The 18,400-nt window shown below is 41.4% G+C and overlaps 2 protein-coding genes across 2 annotated transcripts; both read right to left on the bottom strand.

The window, feature by feature from the left end:
* Positions 1-4,967: 4,967 nt before the first annotated feature.
* crp1 (C-reactive protein 1) lies at positions 4,968-10,873 on the bottom strand. The gene is made up of 3 exons (XM_034214793.1): positions 8,094-10,873; positions 7,923-8,001; positions 4,968-7,054 (listed from the first exon to the last, which is right to left on the bottom strand). Exons 1-3 carry the CDS (start codon positions 8,094-8,096, stop codon positions 6,444-6,446), a joined length of 693 nt encoding a protein of 230 aa, XP_034070684.1. The 5' UTR covers positions 8,097-10,873; the 3' UTR covers positions 4,968-6,443.
* A 39-nt stretch (positions 10,874-10,912) lies between these two features.
* Positions 10,913-15,864, bottom strand: stub1 (STIP1 homology and U-Box containing protein 1). The gene is made up of 8 exons (XM_034214785.1): positions 15,712-15,864; positions 14,695-14,924; positions 14,126-14,324; positions 13,597-13,762; positions 13,435-13,510; positions 13,275-13,331; positions 11,924-12,040; positions 10,913-11,306 (listed from the first exon to the last, which is right to left on the bottom strand). The coding sequence occupies exons 2-8, from the start codon at positions 14,806-14,808 to the stop codon at positions 11,181-11,183; spliced, it is 855 nt and encodes a 284-aa protein (XP_034070676.1). The 5' UTR covers positions 14,809-14,924; positions 15,712-15,864; the 3' UTR covers positions 10,913-11,180.
* Positions 15,865-18,400: the final 2,536 nt, after the last annotated feature.

Raw genomic sequence — 18,400 nt, forward strand, 5'->3', positions numbered from 1 at the left:
CCGTCTTCACATAACTCGCAGAGACGGCATTTAACCCTTCACATTCCAACAGAAACTGAACAGGCAGATTCGAAGGATTTATTTCTTTGGAAATATTATTTTAAATACAATTAAATCAAATTATTTTGGTAAACTAATGAAAAATGTAACAACAACAACAACAAAATATTTTTTTTTTTTAATGTTTTCAAATATATATATTTTTAATATCTTAGGCCCTCACAGAGGGCCTAGAGGGCCCTGACGGCTCGCCACTGCTTAATGTTACTTCATATTAAGGCTAATAAAAATGACATGGCTGTAATGCTAACTAACGTGCTAGCTACTAGCTAGGTAGCTAACTTGATCCAGCCACTCCTGGTCCTTTCATCAGACGGGAAACGAAAGAATGAGCAAGACCCATTGCTGGTATGATAACAACCTGGTACTAAGCACACAGGCATCTTGTTAAAGTTATCTTATCTTAGCCAGCGCCATATAGATAGCTAAGATCAGCGCCATATAGATATAATCTATCTCTTAATGGAGGAAAACAATTGTGACATCACTTACGCGACTGGGATTTGTAGTCTTTCTAGTTGCGTATTTTTTATAGTCTTATATTTCAACAGTTTTACGACAAACTGTGACTTTTTTGACATGGAAATTATTTTTTAAGATTGACAAACATCATATGTGTAATTCATGGCACAATTCAAACGGGATCGAAAGATAATCTTTCTCTCTCCATCATTGACTCCAATACAAACATTTTCCGAAATAAGGTCCCATGAGTCCCACCGGAAGGGGAGGGAAGTCACGCCCATCTACTTCTGGTCCATGGGACCTTATTTCGGAAAAATATCAGGCCGTTTCTCAATCGCGAGGATTTTGGCTTCCAAGCCAATATTTCAAGGATGCTACGTCATCGAGTGCCGCAGAAGGACTGTTCCAATCTCCAGCATACTTGGAATTCCGCAGAGGCCGCGTCCTTGGTTTGGGGGAAATTTCGAGGCTGTACATGGGTAGACTTCGCTTCCTTAAAATCCCCACAATGCTTTGCGCACGGACCAATTTCAAAAACCCTTGAGGAGAATGGCTGAACCGACGCAGCACACATTTAAATGTAAGTATGTAGTGGCATAGAACATGTATTGGTAAATATGTTACTTTGTTACATTTGTTTGTTATCACGAAAAATGTGTTCCATGAAAGTAAAGCAAGTTCATAATTAGATAGACATCGTGAGGTATTTATTTTTGGTACAGTTTATGTTGAAACCGCTAGAGAGAGTGGCACACTTGTTAGCCTGTTCCATTCTTCTTCGTTTTCCGTAGCCGTGGCTTGGAAGTATACTTTCTGAAGGAAGTGACTTGGAAGTACGCGACTACCAAGCCAGCATCCTCGCGATTGAGAAACGGCCTCAGTCTACCCATGTGCAGCCTCGAAATTTCCTCGGTGGAATACCAAGTATGCTGGAGATTGGAACAGTCCTTCGGCAGCACTCGATGACGTAGCATCCTTGAAATATTGGCTTGGAAGCCAAAATCCTCGCGATTGAGAAACGGCCACTGTGATGGATCGTTGGAGCTATGTACAACTCAGGCATACGCTCGAACAGGAGCTGCCTGGACGCTGCAATCATGTTGCGCGCACTATCCGTGCTGAGTGTGCTGACTTTTCGTACAATGTCCCACTGTCTGTGTCTGTACAGTCAAGTGCTCGGCGCAGTTGTCGGCGAAATGTCGCTCCTCTGTTTTCATTGAAACAGCTCCTTATATATCCGTTAGCGCCGCAGCTAGCTAGCACCAGATGCTAACAACAACAATACACGTAAGGTGTGCACGTTCTCTCGCTCGCTCGCTCGCGCCACACATACACACACCCTCCCGGTCCTCCCGATGGCCAGTCAGGTCCTGCCGGTGAGCGTGGAAGTGTGGTCTGCCGCAAGCGGACGGCAGGAGCGGGGCTGTCAGCATCAGCTTGTAGATGGTATTTTAAACTCGATGTGCTCTGAAACTATGGGGCGGCCGAGGACAAAAAATAAACTTTAAAATAATTAGTGGCGTTAATTTGTATTATTAACGGGTTAACTTGACAGCCCTAGTTTTTATTTATCCTAATAATTATAAAGGGGTGCCTTGGAAATATTTGTTTACATAAATTGTGATCAAAACATTGGAGACCCACTGAGATAACTTAGACTAAAGTTAACTATTGAAACACTCAGAGTCCTCACTGAGCTGTAGTTATCAGCCTCCCAGTCTGACAGGAGAGAGCTCTCCCTCTACCTTCTTGTAGAAACATCTTCTTATATCCGTTAGCGCAGCTAGCACCAGATGCTAACAACAACAATAGTCGGTACCGGTGCGCCCTCTCTCTCTCGCTCCCATGCTCACACTTTGGCTGTGAGCTGTGGGCGCCTGATAAGCCAACATCCCCCACTTTCATCATTTACAGCGCCCATCGTACAGGGTAAATGAAACGTGTAACCGAGGTGAAAAGGGTGTTACCTTTACTTAATTATGAATGTTGATACATGAAAATTAGGATGAGCGCAAAAAGTCAAAAATATTTGTTTCCCCTCCCAGAGCTACCAGCGCGGCACCCCCCCACCCCAGATCTGGCTTCCTAGGCCCTGCCCAAGATTTTGGAATCACATGGTTGTCGTGCAATTTGCCATACAATTGTTTTTTGGGGACAAAAACAAGCTACAGCTAAACAATACGAGATATAATTGAACAGGGATAGCCCTTTTGATCCCTTTTGTGCCCATAGCAGATCAAAGATCATCATAAGAGAGCACAAAACATCCAGCAAACGTTCAATCAATTTGACAGCTTGACTTTTATGGGGAGTTTTAAGGGGACATTTTTACATTAATGTCTTGCTTAACAAAAAAAATCTCTGAATGCAAATACTGGCATTGTAACAACATTATTTCCCAGGAATTGATGTTTAAAACATGATCTTTTGTCACGTGTACATCATCTTCTTTTATCAATCAAGCACTAAATCTGACAAACAAGAGCAACTTGACCCTGATGAGTCTTTGTGAGCTTCGTGAAAAAGATCTTAATTTTATGGGCTGAATATTTATGCAAGAAAGCTCTAAAAAAATTATCCATCTGTTCAATGCACACATGCCACAGCTCACAGATAGCTCGTAGCACTGTCTTGCGTATGCAAATATGTTTTGCCTGGAAATCTATTTGGAGTTGCTCGAAGGAATCCAGAACGGCCCTCCTTCTGTCTCCCCTCGCCGCCTCACGAGGGGCTCCCTCTCGCCGTCTATCTCCTCTCGTGTGGAAACATTTTCACCAGCTCCACACGCATGGACATACAGTCAGTAGCACCGCCTCGCCTCAGACAGCCTAAACCACCATGGGCCAATATGCAGATCTCACAGGCACACACTGTCCGCGAGCAGGACAAGCAGCCCTGCAACTGTTTGCTTAGCTGGATAATACATGGAGAGACACAGAGGGATTAATTATCCAGTCTGTGGAGACGCACGGCCACTTATTGTGTCCTTCTGTTACACACGATGAGTATTGCTTTGGTGCAGAAAACAGCAGTGTGTGGCCCCTAAATACTAACATGAAATAAAAAGGTTGAGTTGGTAACAAAACAAACAAAAGCTATGACACAAAATGATTTGTTTAAGGGGAAGCACATTGTTATCAGGACATTAAGATGTCTTATAATTGAAATGACAGTAACAATAAAGTGTCTGTGTTTAAGGGAAGCAAAAAAAAGGAAGTAACAGTGTGTGTGTGTGTGTTCTCCTCTAGTGCAGAAACTGTGGAGTGTGTGGCCCCAACGTTTAAATAAAAAGCTTGTGCTGCTAAAAGACAATTTGCAATTTTTTTTGCAGGTCTCGTGATCAGTGCAAGACATTTGAAGATTAGATTGAGATGTTTTAATATAAAGTTACTAAAACAAAACAAATATTTTAATTAAGGTAATTAGTGGGAATTTTTGCATATGTGTGGGTATGAGGAATTATTACCCCTCTTGGGCAGATGCAAAAATAGGGGAATAACAGACCTTGTGTTGACCGTGTGTGTGTGTGTGTGCGTACCAGAGGGCTGAGAAGCCAGGCATGGGCAGATGGTCCACGAAGGTGTTACCACACAGTGAGTGGGCACCGCGATTGATGCATTGCAACATCCAAGAAGGTGGAACATTTGGCTGCTGACCCGCAGTCAGAACTCGTTGGCCCTGCCTTCTCCTTATTTAGCTGCTGCGAGAGAGCCGACGGGTGATTCGGTCAGAATAAACACACACACACACACACACACACACACACACACACACACACACACACACACAGGAAACGCAGCACTTTCCCACCCTCAAGGGAGCCTGCATGCATGCTGGAAACTTCTTCCTCATCTCTGCAAGGAGGTCATGGTGGTTGTGCAGGAGGAGGAGGAGGAGGAAGAAGAGCGGAGCAGCAAACTGGAACTTAGGGTTACTGTGTTACACTTGGATGGAGAAGATCTGCCCTTGAGGTTATTCTCAGGGTGTTTGTTAGTGAAGCAGCTTCATATGATTTGATTTCTGCAAGTTACATGTAACCGTCCGCCTTATTTTTGCTGTTTAACACTGGAGACATGAGAAAATACTATAGAAACAAGGGGGGTAGAAGCTTTGTCTTCTAGAAATTGAAATGTTATCAATGGAGCACAAGTATTTCAAAATCAATGAACATGTCAGTATGATTACTAGAAAACTGTCCGATAAGTCAAACTTAATTTATTCTTTCTCAGTAAATATTGATTGATTGAAAACTGGGTGTTTCTCTATCTTGGAAGTTTGGTGTCCCTTTCTCCTCCAGCTGAATAAGTGAAAAGGTTTTTTCTTTAATTTCCTAAATAAATAAAAAGTCCCTTATTAAGTCCAAATTATGTAAACAAGCTATTACAGTATTCCTTTAAAAGGTGTCCCAAAAACAGATTATTAGGAAAAGGAAGTTGAAAGAGTTCAAAGACGAAATATTCCCTTTTAATTACAAACATTATTAGTTATGCACATGGAAAGGTTTTATTTCAGACCCAAAAGCGTTCTTACATCAGTGGAAACATGTGAAATTCATGAGTGAGTATACGCTAACCGGAGGGAACATTACGGCGGTGGATATTAAACATGATAATTGCTATTTGAGTGCACTCTGAGTGCAGTAAATCATTAAGAAATAACACATCTCACAGTGTTTTAATACCCACTTCCTATTTTCATCAATATCATTGGACAAACTAAATTGTACTATCTGAATGCATGACGGTTTGGGGATTTAATTTAATTAATTACTGTATTTGCAATTTTGACTAAAAAAGATTTTATTTGAATTGAACTTGTATTTTTGGCATTATAGTTTTCCATTAAAAACGCATTAAGGTTTTTGGAAAAATAGTTTTGAATACATTATAGCAGCAAATCAGTTATTGGTGGACTTCGGTTCATAACTATATCACATTAGCAGATGCATGATAACCCTTCACTTGACACACGTTTCTGTTTGATGTGAACTAGTGCAGAGTGCCACCCTATGGATGCAACCGGCACGTCAACATTTAAAGCTCCATATTTAGAGGTTGGTCTTTCAAAGGATGAAGCTTGGAGACACAAAGAAGACTAAACAAATTAAATGCTAATTATTGAAACAAGGATCTTAAACTGAGGTACCGTTTGGAAAAAGCCCTCTGATGTACATTTTGATAAAAATGCTTTAATTCACCACAAATAATTTTTTTTGTTTTTGGCTAGTGCATTTTGTTGTCTAAAATAATTACAGATTACTGCATAGGAGGTTTCTCAGTCAATATACTGAAACACTAGTCCTTTCTACGTTCTTAACAAGTCATCAAGCACATGGGAGGGGGATGAACGAATTGGCCCCTGGGCACAGACATGAAAAAGGCCCCAACACCTCTCCGACATAGGAGCCAGACACACAGGAGTTATAGTTGTCTGTGGCTGTGCACTTTGCGGTCATCTTGTGACCCTTTGTACTGTTTTTTGCATCCGTGTTTGGTTCTATGCAGTTTTTTTGTCACTGTGTTTAGTCATTTTACATCTGTTTGTAGTTGTTTTGCTGTTGTTGTTTTATTTGTGTCTCTTTTTTACAGGGTGGTTTGTTTTGCCCTTTAGGGGCGTCCCTTGTGTCTCTTTGCAGCGGTTTAAACAGTCTCTCTGTGGTTGTTATGTATCTTCGCGGTTATTTTTGAGGACACTTCGGGCTCCTGATCTTTTGTAGGATATGCCTTTCAAATAATCCATTAATGATCAACAGTTCCTTAATGTCAAATTAAACTGAGAGTTGGTGTGGTTTTGGAAGCTCAGTTAAAGGGCTCTAACATGAAACAGTACTGAATCTAAGAAAGAAAACCACACATCAGTATCAGTCCAACACAGATCTCTAAAGCCCGTTTCCTCTCTGCCCCCGACTCCACGTCCAGTCAGTCATCATCCACCACCATCACGTTCCCGTTCAGCTCGTACTCCATGGTGCCCCAGTCGAAGACGTTTCCCTTGGGCACCCTGTGTCCGTAGTGCCAGGCCTGGATCATGCTCCTGGAGAGCACAAAGTCCCACATGTTCAGATCCGCCATCTCGCCAACGAAGCTCTGCCCGGCCTCCAGACCCCCCAGGTGTTTGTCTGGATCCTGCCCCAGGAGGATGGAGCCTTTGGGACGGATGCTGTGCCCGGGTTTGTAGACCTGGTAGGTGCTGCGTTTCCCATCCACCCAGAAGGCAGAGAGGCCGGTGCGAGAGTCCCAGGTGAGGCAGAGGCTGGTGCGGAAGGTGGTGATGGGCGGCAGGTGGAAGAAGATGCCGTCGCCGCTCATATAGAAGGAGACGCGCCCGTCGCTCTCACGCCACAAGTTCAGCTCGTCGTAGTCGGCGGTGCGGTAGGCGAACAGGATGATCTGACGGTCCTCAGGCAGCTCCGTGGCCACCCGCATGCAGAGCGTGAAGGCCCTCAGCCCCATCTCCTTCTGAGGGATCAGGGACACGAAGCTGAAGTCAGTCTCGTAAGGGAACACCAGGACTTTGTCGCTCAGACCCACTGGCAACACAAACAGGGAAGATACAGTCAGTGAGACACAGAGAGAGATATGGTCAGGGTGGGAGGGTTACTATAAAAATGTATTCCAGTACGATTAGGCTTATAAATATTACGTTTATCTCACTGCTCGGCTCTTCATATAGAGTTATTTTTTACTTTGTTATGAAGCCAGGGCCCCCTTTATAAATCAGTTTTGCAATCAACTATTATCAAAATGTAAATATGTTCATTTTTTAATGTAGTCCTTCTTATAATTATTATTATTTTCTTTCTTTCTTTTTATTCCCTTAAAACAAATGGTTTCAGTTTTAAAGCTTCTTTGTTTTATATCTCCAGTAATGGAATTAATTTTGTTTATTGAGCAAAGTACATTTATGGACAAAGCTTGATAATAAATAAATAAAAAATAAATTAGAAAAGTACTAGTTACTTGTAAAAAATGTTTATCACTGACTTTAAGTATAACAAGTTAAAAGTAAAGTAACCTGATTAATTTCTGTTCTTTTGGATAAACTCAATATCAAATGGAATTCGAAAAAATCTGAGAAAATAAATGTCAATAAGACGGCTTTAACTTAAGTGCATTATGTAAAGAAAAAAGAACAAGTGTTTCAATGTCTATGCTTCTTAATATATGGTTCTTTATTTTACATGTTTTGTAACATTTTGATTCTGCTAGTAATCCACATGTGTGTGTGTACCAGTAATCTGATTAGTGTTAGGGAATACAGTTAAAAAATGTTTGTATTCTAAGTACAAAATCGTGTTACAAGTATGCCGTTAGTCCCCAGAGCCTGGCTGTGGCATACATCTAGAGGTGAAGTTAAATTACTTTTGTTTTTTTAATGACATCCTGTTAATTTCATACCTTGGGTGGCAGAGGGGAGCATCATAGACCATCCAAAGACACCCACAACAACCAGAGCAAACCTCACAGTGTTGACCATCTTAAAAAAGAAACAAAACAAAACACATTATCCCTGAACACAAACGTCACACCAGAGACCAAATTATATGAAAAGGAAACCGCTTTTCTCACCATCTTGATGTTGTTGTGTTGTCTCGATGTTGCTAACTCAGTCCACTCTGAAATGCTCTGTCCTCTTCCCTCCTGACACGGGCCGTGACATCAGCATCAGACAGATACTCTGACAATAGGCCTGGTGTGTGTCCGTCTACATGTGACTGAAACACACACCCTCACATGTGTTTGTGTCCACATCACATGGTAGACGTACATTGTTCTCACACACCGAGAACAATGTTTTATAGAGGATCTGTGGCAGACATTTCTGCAGGCGTTGTAGTCGTTCTTAAAAGGGTCATGACATATGTGTCTCTTTTTTGTTAGTCGTTTCAACTATGCAGATACTTTTTTACTTTTAAATGACAGTGTTTTGAGATCTGTCTGGGATGATTGCCAACTGAAATGAACAGGATTGACATTTGGTTTGTGATTATCAAAAAACTGAAAAATAACAATTAACAATTCACTGCCTTTCTACTGAAGAAATAGTCAGTTAAAAACATAATTCCCATCTACTTGACAGCCAGGACATGAGAGGCTTATTCTTGAGCATGCTTGGCTTTAAATATAACCATTCGTCAAACTCAATGTCATATCAAATTAACAAAATTAGATCCAATAAACATACATTCTGTAACCTTTAAAGTTTTTGACTGATAAGAAATAAAAACTGTTTTGACCATGAAAAAAAATGCTTTCTTTTACTTATTCAATGACATTTAGCATCAGACTGATACTGAAATATCTGCAAATCAGCCTGGATGATTAATCAGTTCAGCTCTGATATAAATGTCAAGTATGCTTTCATTAAGATCTATCATAAAGTTTGTTTCAGAGAGAAAAAAGGTAACATAAATAGGTATGAGGGAGCTAGACAGTTGCCGGCAGGAAAAACAGAAGAGAAAAATGCTTGTGTCAACACAAAAGTCGATTCAAAGACAGACAAAGGGACATTGTGTCTACAAGAAATGACATACTCAAAATAGAGATTACGTCAAAAATAATATTAACTTCACCAAATGTGTATTTATTGCAGGGCTTGTGTCGCTGATCATGTTTTGCTTTGTAGAACAGCTGCAATAATACTCCGTTTCTCAATCGCGAGTACACATGCTGCAGAGCAACTATCTCAGGTATACGTCATAGAGTGGCGCAGAATGCGATTTAACCTATACAGTCTATGGATTTAACCTAACATGCATTTAAACAGTCCTCCTTGGCGCCACTCGATGGCGTAGTATACTTGAAATAGTTGCTCTGCAGCAGTTTTACTCGCGATTGAGAAACGGCCTCTGTCTCTATGTAGCAGCAAAATGGTGGAATATGTAAGGAGTCAGAAAAACAACTCAAAGTTCACGGTTTAATGGGGGCAAATGAAAACTGAACCAGGCATTTATGTTATCAACATATCTACATTTAATACAGTTTCTCAAGCTCTAGGATTTCTCAGAAAAAGAAAAAAAACAAAACCCTATTTTGTCAAGAAATAAAATCTGAGATACACAAGCAAATTATTTACACTACCTGCACCCCGACATGAAACACGGACGACAGGCCGGATTCACCACGGACGCACATTCGGCGGGAAAATAACCTGTAAACTGATGAAATGAAAATGTGTTTTACAGAAAGGAAACCAGCACCGAAAAACTTGGACTGAGGTAAGGATGAGAAAAGATGGTCGGAGGTCTTCCAGCATTTTAAACACGGACGTTGTTACATCGATACTAGCAAACCTCAAATCCCTGCAACAACACACAACTTTGTCCCACACTGGTGATTGGTTTACAGAAGATGTTGCAACCATGAGAAATAACACGAACAGCAAAACGGTGAGACCAATGAAAACTATCCTCTTGCCTTTGCAAAGGAAAATAAAAAATCACGTCATGCTTGATGTGAGCGTCCACAGTCATTCCAGGCAAACAGCACGAGCCAAACACAACGTCCAAGCACAATTTTTTGTTTCTATGAACAACACACACAGCACAGACCATCCTCCGAAGCAGGTTTTTCAACAGCTAATGTCATCTATCAATATTCAAAACATTTTCAATTAATATCCAGCAATGTGAAAACTTTTTTTTTTTGTATACAGCGGTCATCTCCGTTGGTTTTCAGCATCCAGTTCAAGGCCGCTTTTCATGAAATCCTTGTATTGTCCCAATAAAAAACACTTTGAATTACTGTAGGTCAAGCCTAAACCTAAAGAGTACATTATGCATACATTCAACGTATTTAAATTTTCTGTAATGGGGTGTGATTGATATGCTAAGAATAAAAACTAACCATCCTCTTAATAGTCTTACATGGAGAAATGAGTAGGCATGTTTGGAGCGCCACCTGCAGGTGGAGAAGAGACTTGATTCCCTACATGACTAGCTTGCAATTCTCATCATGTGAAACTTGCATACACCTTCATGGGGAAAAGGATTTTGGCATTTCAGGTCCCACTTTAACAAATGTACATTAAGAAGTGGGCAAATGCTCCAATGTATATGAAAAACTAAAGTAAACGCCAAATACAAGGCCTATGTCTTAATGTCCACCATACGTAATACATTAATATTGGTGGTGTGTGTGAAACACTGGAGTGCAAATGCTGATGCTTTCCAAGGATTGTGGCACTCAGAGAAAGAGAGAAAGAGAGAGGGAGCGAGAGAGACCAGAGAGTGTGGCCCCTTTTGAGAGAAAAGAAGGGAGTCAGGCTAGAGAAATACAGCATGACAGAAGGGAAGAGGAAGGAGGAGAGAAGGAAGAGGAAGGAGGAGAGAAGGAGGAGAGAAGGTAAAGAAAGAGCAGAATGAGATCGGGGGGGGGGGGGGGGGGGGGGGTCTTAAAGGGAGCAGCAGAGCCTCAGAAAGTATGAGCGGGGAGTTTTACAGCAAAGATCAAATGTGGTGGGGGGGGGTAAGAGGCAGACCGAGATACATGGCTCCCATCTGGTAGTCCATAATGTGGTGTTTCCCGCTTGTGTAAAAGTACATAATCCAGACAGGGGGGGGGGGGCTTCTATAGTCTGGTGTTGTCCAGGCTTTGTGTTGAGTATGGGGAGTATGGATTGAGAGATGGGAGGGGATGGTGGTGGGGGCGGTCCCTTTAGTAGTCCTCCACCCAGCCGTTCTCCTGGATAAAGGCATCGATCACCTCCTTCATGGCCAGGTTTGGGATCAGCTGGTCCTGGGTCAGGGGGCTCCTGGTGACCGGGTCGAAGTGACCCACCCGCTGCACAGAGAGCAGGTTATACGCTAGTGTTAGCTACTGCTAGGTTATATAGCTAATTCATGCAAATAAGACCGTTTTTAGGCACATCTACAACAAAAAGTGTCATTTTAGCATGACCAAGTCACACATCTACATTTATAGAGCTCGTTTCAGACAAGAGATGTAGCTCAAAGTGCTTTTTCAAAAAAATGTTTTACAAATGTGTACAGAGGCCACTTCTGAAAATATGTGGTCTGAATTTCCCTCTTGAAATTGAATTTGTCTCTTTTAGAACTTATTACTAAATTAGTGGTCATAAAATAAACTTCAACTACCGCCTTGTGGTTGTCTGCCTCCAGCAACCCGTCAAGTTGCAGTTTACAGCCATTTCAGTGTGAAAGGGTGTCATCACTTCATCGTTTTATTCTCAGCGACATTTGTGTGAAATTGTCATAAGCACATGGATGTGTGAGGTCACAGTGACCTTGAGCTTTGACTACCAAAAGGAAATCAGTTAATTCTGGAGCCTAAGTGGACATTTCTGCCAAATTTAAAGAACTTCTCATCAAAATGTTTTCTGAGGTAACGGCAGACGGACAGAAAACCCTAAAACATAATGCAGCTGACGAAGGTTTTACCTGTAGGTGCTCTTCAATGTCCTTGCGATCATAAGTGATCCCACTGGGTGTGATGCAGGGTTCCCTCATCAGCTCAAAGCTGATCTTCCCACACAGGTAATCTGGGATCTCCCGCTTCTGAAGGGACGACAAAACGCAGCAAGAGTCACACTGATGTAAAGCTAAGAGATATATGGATATTGTTGGGGAAATATTTTCCAAGGCCCATAACTTTGACCCAGTTTATCAGTTCAAACTGTCCTGACTGAGCACACGCACCTCGTAACCTTGGCTGCTGTGCTCTCAGTGTTCTGTCTCCCTGTTCCTGCCTGTTGGCGTCAGCTGATAGAAGTGTTATGATTTTATCTTGTTATGCAGCATGTTGATGATGCTCTCGGAACTAGCTAAATACACGGGTCTGGGGTAGAGTTCTTCAGAATTGACGTGGCAACTCTACCGTGCAGTCAGATCGAGGCTGCTGTGACTTGTGATGTGAATTCTCCGGCCGAAGCTCCAAATAAACCATCAGTGTTTGACATCAAAGCTCCTGCTCTTCCCGTGTCTCTTTCCTGAGTCGGTGACTCCCACTGCATTACTGCACAGAAGTTTCCCTTACAGATATAATATCAGAAGAGCTGCCAACACTATCCTCTGAAAACACTTCCCCAGTCCAAGGAAATATGATATGAAAGCATCAATGAGCTCACTAATGATATTGTGAAATGAAGGTAGTGAATAACACACTTCTTTCGTCAGGGTTTAGTAAACCTTCACACCTCCTAACACAAAGAAGCTAATCGCCCTGTGGTCAGTCAGCGCGGTGTCTTTTCTCCTGACATGACAACTCCTTCAGTTCAGGCAGCAACTATCCATAGCCAGGATAATTAAACACCACAAGCCCTTGCAAAAAAATAGTGATGGTAACCATAGAAACAGCTCAGGCTGGGGAAAGTACACAACTGTCTGTCTGGAGTAAAGGTGAATTATTTTTCACAGATGCAATCGCAACCACTAATGGTAGCAGATCATTTGAATACACAACACAGGGGCAATGCAAAAAGAATGTCCCTATGATAGAAAAAAAAAATCTGAAATGCGGCATTATAATGTGCTCATGTCTATTTCTCTTGTTGCTATGTCAACGATCAAAGGTGGTGGGATGTAGGTGTTTACCGTTAGCAGAGATGCATTTGTGTGGGTGAATGTGATCAGCGTCTATTTGTTAGACCTGTAATGGATGATGGTGACCTATTCAAGATGGGTTTTTTTGCTTCTTGCCCAATGCATGCTGAGGACATGGTAAGCGACCGAATGAATGAACACAATTATTACATGCTCATAGTTGTAATGATTCATTTATTTCCATACTCACTTTTCTTTTCTCATCCACTTGAGAGAAGAGCTCCTCCATGTCCATTAGATACTTGTCCTAAGTAGGCCACAGCGAATATATTCATGAATATTCAATTGAGATTGTTTCTATGTTCATTTAAAAGCATGAAAACTGATATAGTCCAAGACATAGAACGTACATTTTTTGTTGAAATCTTGGCAATATCGCCTCCATTTTGATTGTCGTCCTGTTTCTCTTTGTATTCTTCTAGTTCTCTGAAGAAAAGTTTATTAGAAATCATTATTACCAATCGTCATCAAAAGATTACTATGACGCACAGCACGCTGGATAATTGTCTCACCTTTCTTTATCAGCGATTATGAGTTTGGTCAGATAGGCATGTAGCTCGTTCTCCTGGTTGATGCGCTTCTCCTCGATGCTATTCCAACGTTTCTTCTTCGCAATGCGCAAGGCGCTGGGAATATCATCTCCGAAATTCAGCCTCTGTTCTTTTGCCAGGTTATAAGCTGTAGAAACATTAACATCTGTTTACCATTCAGGTTTCTCTTACACTTGTATTTCCTTCATTTCTTGTTCCTTTGATCAAAGAGTTAATAAAAAATGTTTTATCTTTTATTCTGTATTATTATTATTGTACAATGACAAAGCATACTGTATGGCATCCCTGCAAGATTTGCTGTGCCCATAACATTCCTCAGAGTACAATAACTGATATAAGTAACTAAACCAGTTTTAAAAGAGAGAAACACGTTGACTTAACAAGGAAATACACGAGGAACATTGTGCATTACATGATCAAGCTGATTCTTCACACTACCGCAAAACATGATGAAACAAAGGTTTCCCCATCTTATTGTAGTTTCTCTGACCTTTCTGCAGGTTGCCGATGGCCTCGTCGTAGTTCTCCAGCTCCAGGTGACACTGGCCTAGGAAGAAGTGAGCCTTCACTGACTGGCTGTCCAGCTCCAGCGCATGCTTACAGTCAGCCAGAGCCTTGTCATGCTGCTGCAGCTTCACATGGCACAGAGCCCTGTTGGTGTAGTACACTGCCACCGATGGATTACGGTTCTGGGAGAAACCAGACAAATACACATGCACTTTAACATCATAGCAATGTCAGATTCAAAGGCTTTATTGTCATAGGCACAGCAGCTAAAGTGCAGTTATCGCAATGACAACCTTAAGTCCCATGCTTCTCCAACAATGCAACAAAATATATATAGGTCATGAAACAAAAAAAGTAATGCACGAGAAGTGAACTATGTACACATAAAATAAGTTTAATGTTGCAAGTGACCAAGTAAAGGTCTATATACATGTAAAATATAATCACATAAACAAGAACATAATGTAAAATTAGATACTGTAGACAAGGGCAATATCATTTTAATAAGTTTGAGTTATTTAGACATAATTCCAGCATTAGCATGACACTCACAATAGCCTTGCTGTAACACGTAGCAGCCTCCTGGTACTTGCGGCAGAGGAATAGCCGGTTCCCCTGCTCCTTCAGCTCCTGCGCGGTTGAACTCTTCTCCGGGCTGCCGGCCATCTTCTCCACCGGCTCCGCGGGGCCCGCCTCGCCCTGCTTCCCTATCCTGTTCCCCGTGTCTCCGGCTGGCTAGCTGATGGGTTCAAGAAAGCCCTGTATCTCCTGGGTCTCACAAACTGAGAGGAGAGACACACAATGCACGTGAAGCTAAGTCAACATTCACGTTGTGTGTAACACTCACTGCAACGCACCTGCAATGCGCGTCTTGGGGAGAATTAGGTGCTGTCAGTCTTTGATGCCACCCAGAAAAAGGCATTTGTTTAATTTGCTGACTGTGCACACAAACATGACAGCGAGGTGGCTGGACTGCCAGCGAATTAACTATTCATGTGAAGGACGTCCGCGGTGACTACATGAGAAGCAGAGCTAGCTAAATATTAAAGACTCACTGCCTTTAATGCAAGGCTGCTGTACTGTAACGTTACACCACTGCTACACAATGTAAGATGTTGTAAACAAATACATAGGGTTAACGTTTGGCCCACTAACAGAGATGCATGTGTTATAAACAGAGTGACAATGTCGTTAAGTTTAATTAACAGCAAACAGGAGTTCGGTGCTTAGCTAGATATTAGCTGGTTAGCTTTGTTAGCATAGTGAGGTATGTTGTCGATTATACGACAATCGTTTTTCGAGTGAGAGGACCGTTCTTCCTACGCAGCTGTATTACCTTCAGTGACACAATTAATCACAAGCTGATTGGAATATATGTATGACGGGCCTAAAAAAGGCATATTAGCATTTATCTTACGTTCACATCATAGCCCCAAAGCAACCTGAGAAAGGAGAAATATGCTAACCTAATGCTAGGTTAGCTTGTTTGCTACACAGACTTTTTCCAATCTATCTATGCTACTTCAGAGTAAGAGGTTGTCTCTGTGAATCGCGGTTAACACTCCTTACCTTGTAGAAGCAATCTCACATCCAGGTAAAACCGATTTTATATGATTTGATAGGTTTATCGATATATTTTTTCCCATACGAGCTGTCATGACAGGTTGTTGTTATGCTGACGTCAAGCGCTTACGCGAAGTCGACGGAAGCCGAAAGGGTTGTTTTTCTCTCAAAGCAAACCACTGCCTACCAGAATATTCATGTTCATAAGACACTGAGTCATAATACGATTCATTAAATGTCCTTGATTGAGCCTTAAATGCGGAGATAGTGCTTTGTATGACAATATTTGTATTTAACGATGTGATAAACTAGAAAAAGAGAGAATACGGCTTTAACAGAAAGCAACGCAACACACAGTAATCACCGACAGATGGCGGTCTATAATCAGAGTTTCATCTAAACAGAGATAGATAGATAGATAGATAGACAGATAGATAAATAGACAGATAGATAGATAAATAGATAGATAGACAGATAGTTAGTTAGATAGTTAGTTAGAAAAATAGATAGATACATACATAGACGCACATACATACACTCAACGTGTAGTCAACTTAGAGCAGCTAACTCTGACTAAAGTTGTGATTCTCAGTATAAGTACAGATAATTTGCAAACATATTGAATATTCTATCTCTCAGATATGATTTTATTTCTGCCTAAACTCTGACACTTCCTAACAATGGTCTATTCATTTGTATGGGGCAGATTATGATCAATCATTCTGTATATATTATCAGGGAGATCCCACCCACAGAGAAATTCACCCACACACAGATCCATATATGACCTTTATGAACCTTTATAAAGTGAAGAACATTCAAGTTTAGCCATGGAGGAATTAGCAGGGCTGTGGCTGTGGACGGGGCCACTTTCATCCGGGCCGGTTGGGTCTCTGGAAGGCTCCGCGTAGAGATCAGTGTGTGAAGATTAAGGCACATCCCCTGAGCAAACACACTGATACATGTGTGAAGGGGGCCATTGAGCCGCAGACCCACCAGCGCAGTGTGTCCCCAGCTGTGTTTACCCATCTCCACCAGTCGGTCCCCTGATCCCCCAGAACACCTAGCTACCCCAGCCCCAATATCTGTTAAAGTGGGGCTTTAGACCAGAGACTGACTGCGGCAAGATTAGATTCAGAGATGTGAAACTGTTATCACTATCAGTGACACAAATAATGACTCAGCGCTCAATAAATGACATACAATCACTTTCCCCTTTATACTCAAATTGTGTTGCCTTTATCTAATTATGATAAGATAAGATAAGAGAAATCTGTGGGTAAATTCAGCAATTACAAACAAATGTCTGGGTCAAATAAAATTATAGAAACAACTCAACACCCTCATAAGTTAGTATTTATTTTTAGTATGGCAAGGTGTACCTTATGAACTAGAAACTAAAGTGTGATATGTCTTAATTCTGAGTGACAATTCTACTAAAGTAATTTTTAGCAGATAAAATCATGCAAGACTCATTTGAGCAATACATGTGCTGGTATCTTTGCTTTACTCACAATAATCATCAAAGAGCATAATAATAACCTTTCTCACTTCATTTTATTTAAATTACTGCTCTGTGTGCTCCCAATACGTGTATACAAGTAATGTTAAAATGTGCTTAGTAAATGTCTTTACAGTACCCGTCTTCTCTTGCTCTGAGTTCATGTGGTTATTACTGTATTCATTCCTCTTATAAAAGGAAGGAAGAAGGAAAAAAAATATTTGAAAGTTTGACTTCCATCAGTGCATTTGTTCATTATATGAAAAAGTTACACAAAGATATACAGTTTTACTAAATTATCCAACAAAATAATGTGCCATACACACGCCATAGCAGAAGCTGGGAGTTATTGGCGAGACTAGGTAATTGTTTGCAAAGATTTCAAACAAAACAGGAACTCCACATTGTGATGGGGCATGTAAATGCAGCTTGAAGTGCTCATTGCTTACATTTAAACTCACGAGCTCTCTTCACACGCCTCCTGTCCAACATCCCAACCGCCATCCTCTGCCCCCCTCAAAACTGATGCCCACTGCACCAGCTGGCGTAGCCTCCAGTCACCTTGGCAACAACACCAGGAAGTTGCCCGGCTCCTCTGGCACAGCTGAAAAGCAGCCACTTCCTGATTGATTCTGGTCTTTCTTTCTGCCTGTGTAGTCGTTTTCCCATTTGGCAGTGGTCTCCGCCATTCAGCGCCAACGCGTCTGAAAAGAGAAAAAGGGTGAACACACTCTCCGTGGCGTTAAGGGAAACCTCAGGTTCAAATGGGTAAAACAAAAGCTGTGTTTATCCACAATGGTGGCCCTTTGTTTGGTGGGTTTGCTCATTTTGGGAAGGGGAAAGGCTCATAGACTTGTTCAAGTGGGTCTGAATGCAACCTGTACACAAAAGTAAAAGAATAGTTTCACAGTCTCAACTGAAAGAAAATGGAAATGTAGGAAATTATTGTTTCTATTTACGCCTCATTTGATAAACCAGCTTAATGAAGGGAAGGTCGCCGTTGCATTTTGATTATCGTATTCAGAAGTGTGCTTATATTGTCATACTGTCAGAATACATCTTTTATGTCGCTTTTTTTTTCAGTTAGTAATATAAAATACAAACAAAACGCCTGCCAAGAAACTCTGTAATTATCCGTCCGTCACAATGCGACCTCAAAGAAAGGACACATGCCCACCTGTCAATCACAACGTC

Source organism: Gymnodraco acuticeps, unplaced genomic scaffold (assembly GCF_902827175.1).
Source record: "Gymnodraco acuticeps unplaced genomic scaffold, fGymAcu1.1, whole genome shotgun sequence".
Classification (NCBI taxonomy): Eukaryota; Metazoa; Chordata; class Actinopteri; order Perciformes; family Bathydraconidae; genus Gymnodraco; species Gymnodraco acuticeps.

What these genes read in the sequence shown, in the direction of transcription:
- crp1 (XM_034214793.1), bottom strand. An exon ending in GCTCCCCTCTGCCACCCAAG is followed by an intron (nt 7,055 to 7,922) that starts GTATGAAATTAA and finishes TTGTGTTGCCAG; the next exon opens with TGGGTCTGAGCGACAAAGTC.
- stub1 (XM_034214785.1), bottom strand. Translation starts at nt 14,808, where the DNA reads ATGGCCGGCAGCCCGGAGAAGAGTTCAACCGCGCAGGAGCTGAAGGAG. An exon ending in CGTGTTACAGCAAGGCTATT is followed by an intron (nt 14,325 to 14,694) that starts GTGAGTGTCATG and finishes GGTTTCTCCCAG; the next exon opens with AACCGTAATCCATCGGTGGC. An exon ending in CCAAGATTTCAACAAAAAAT is followed by an intron (nt 13,332 to 13,434) that starts GTACGTTCTATG and finishes TGGCCTACTTAG; the next exon opens with GACAAGTATCTAATGGACAT.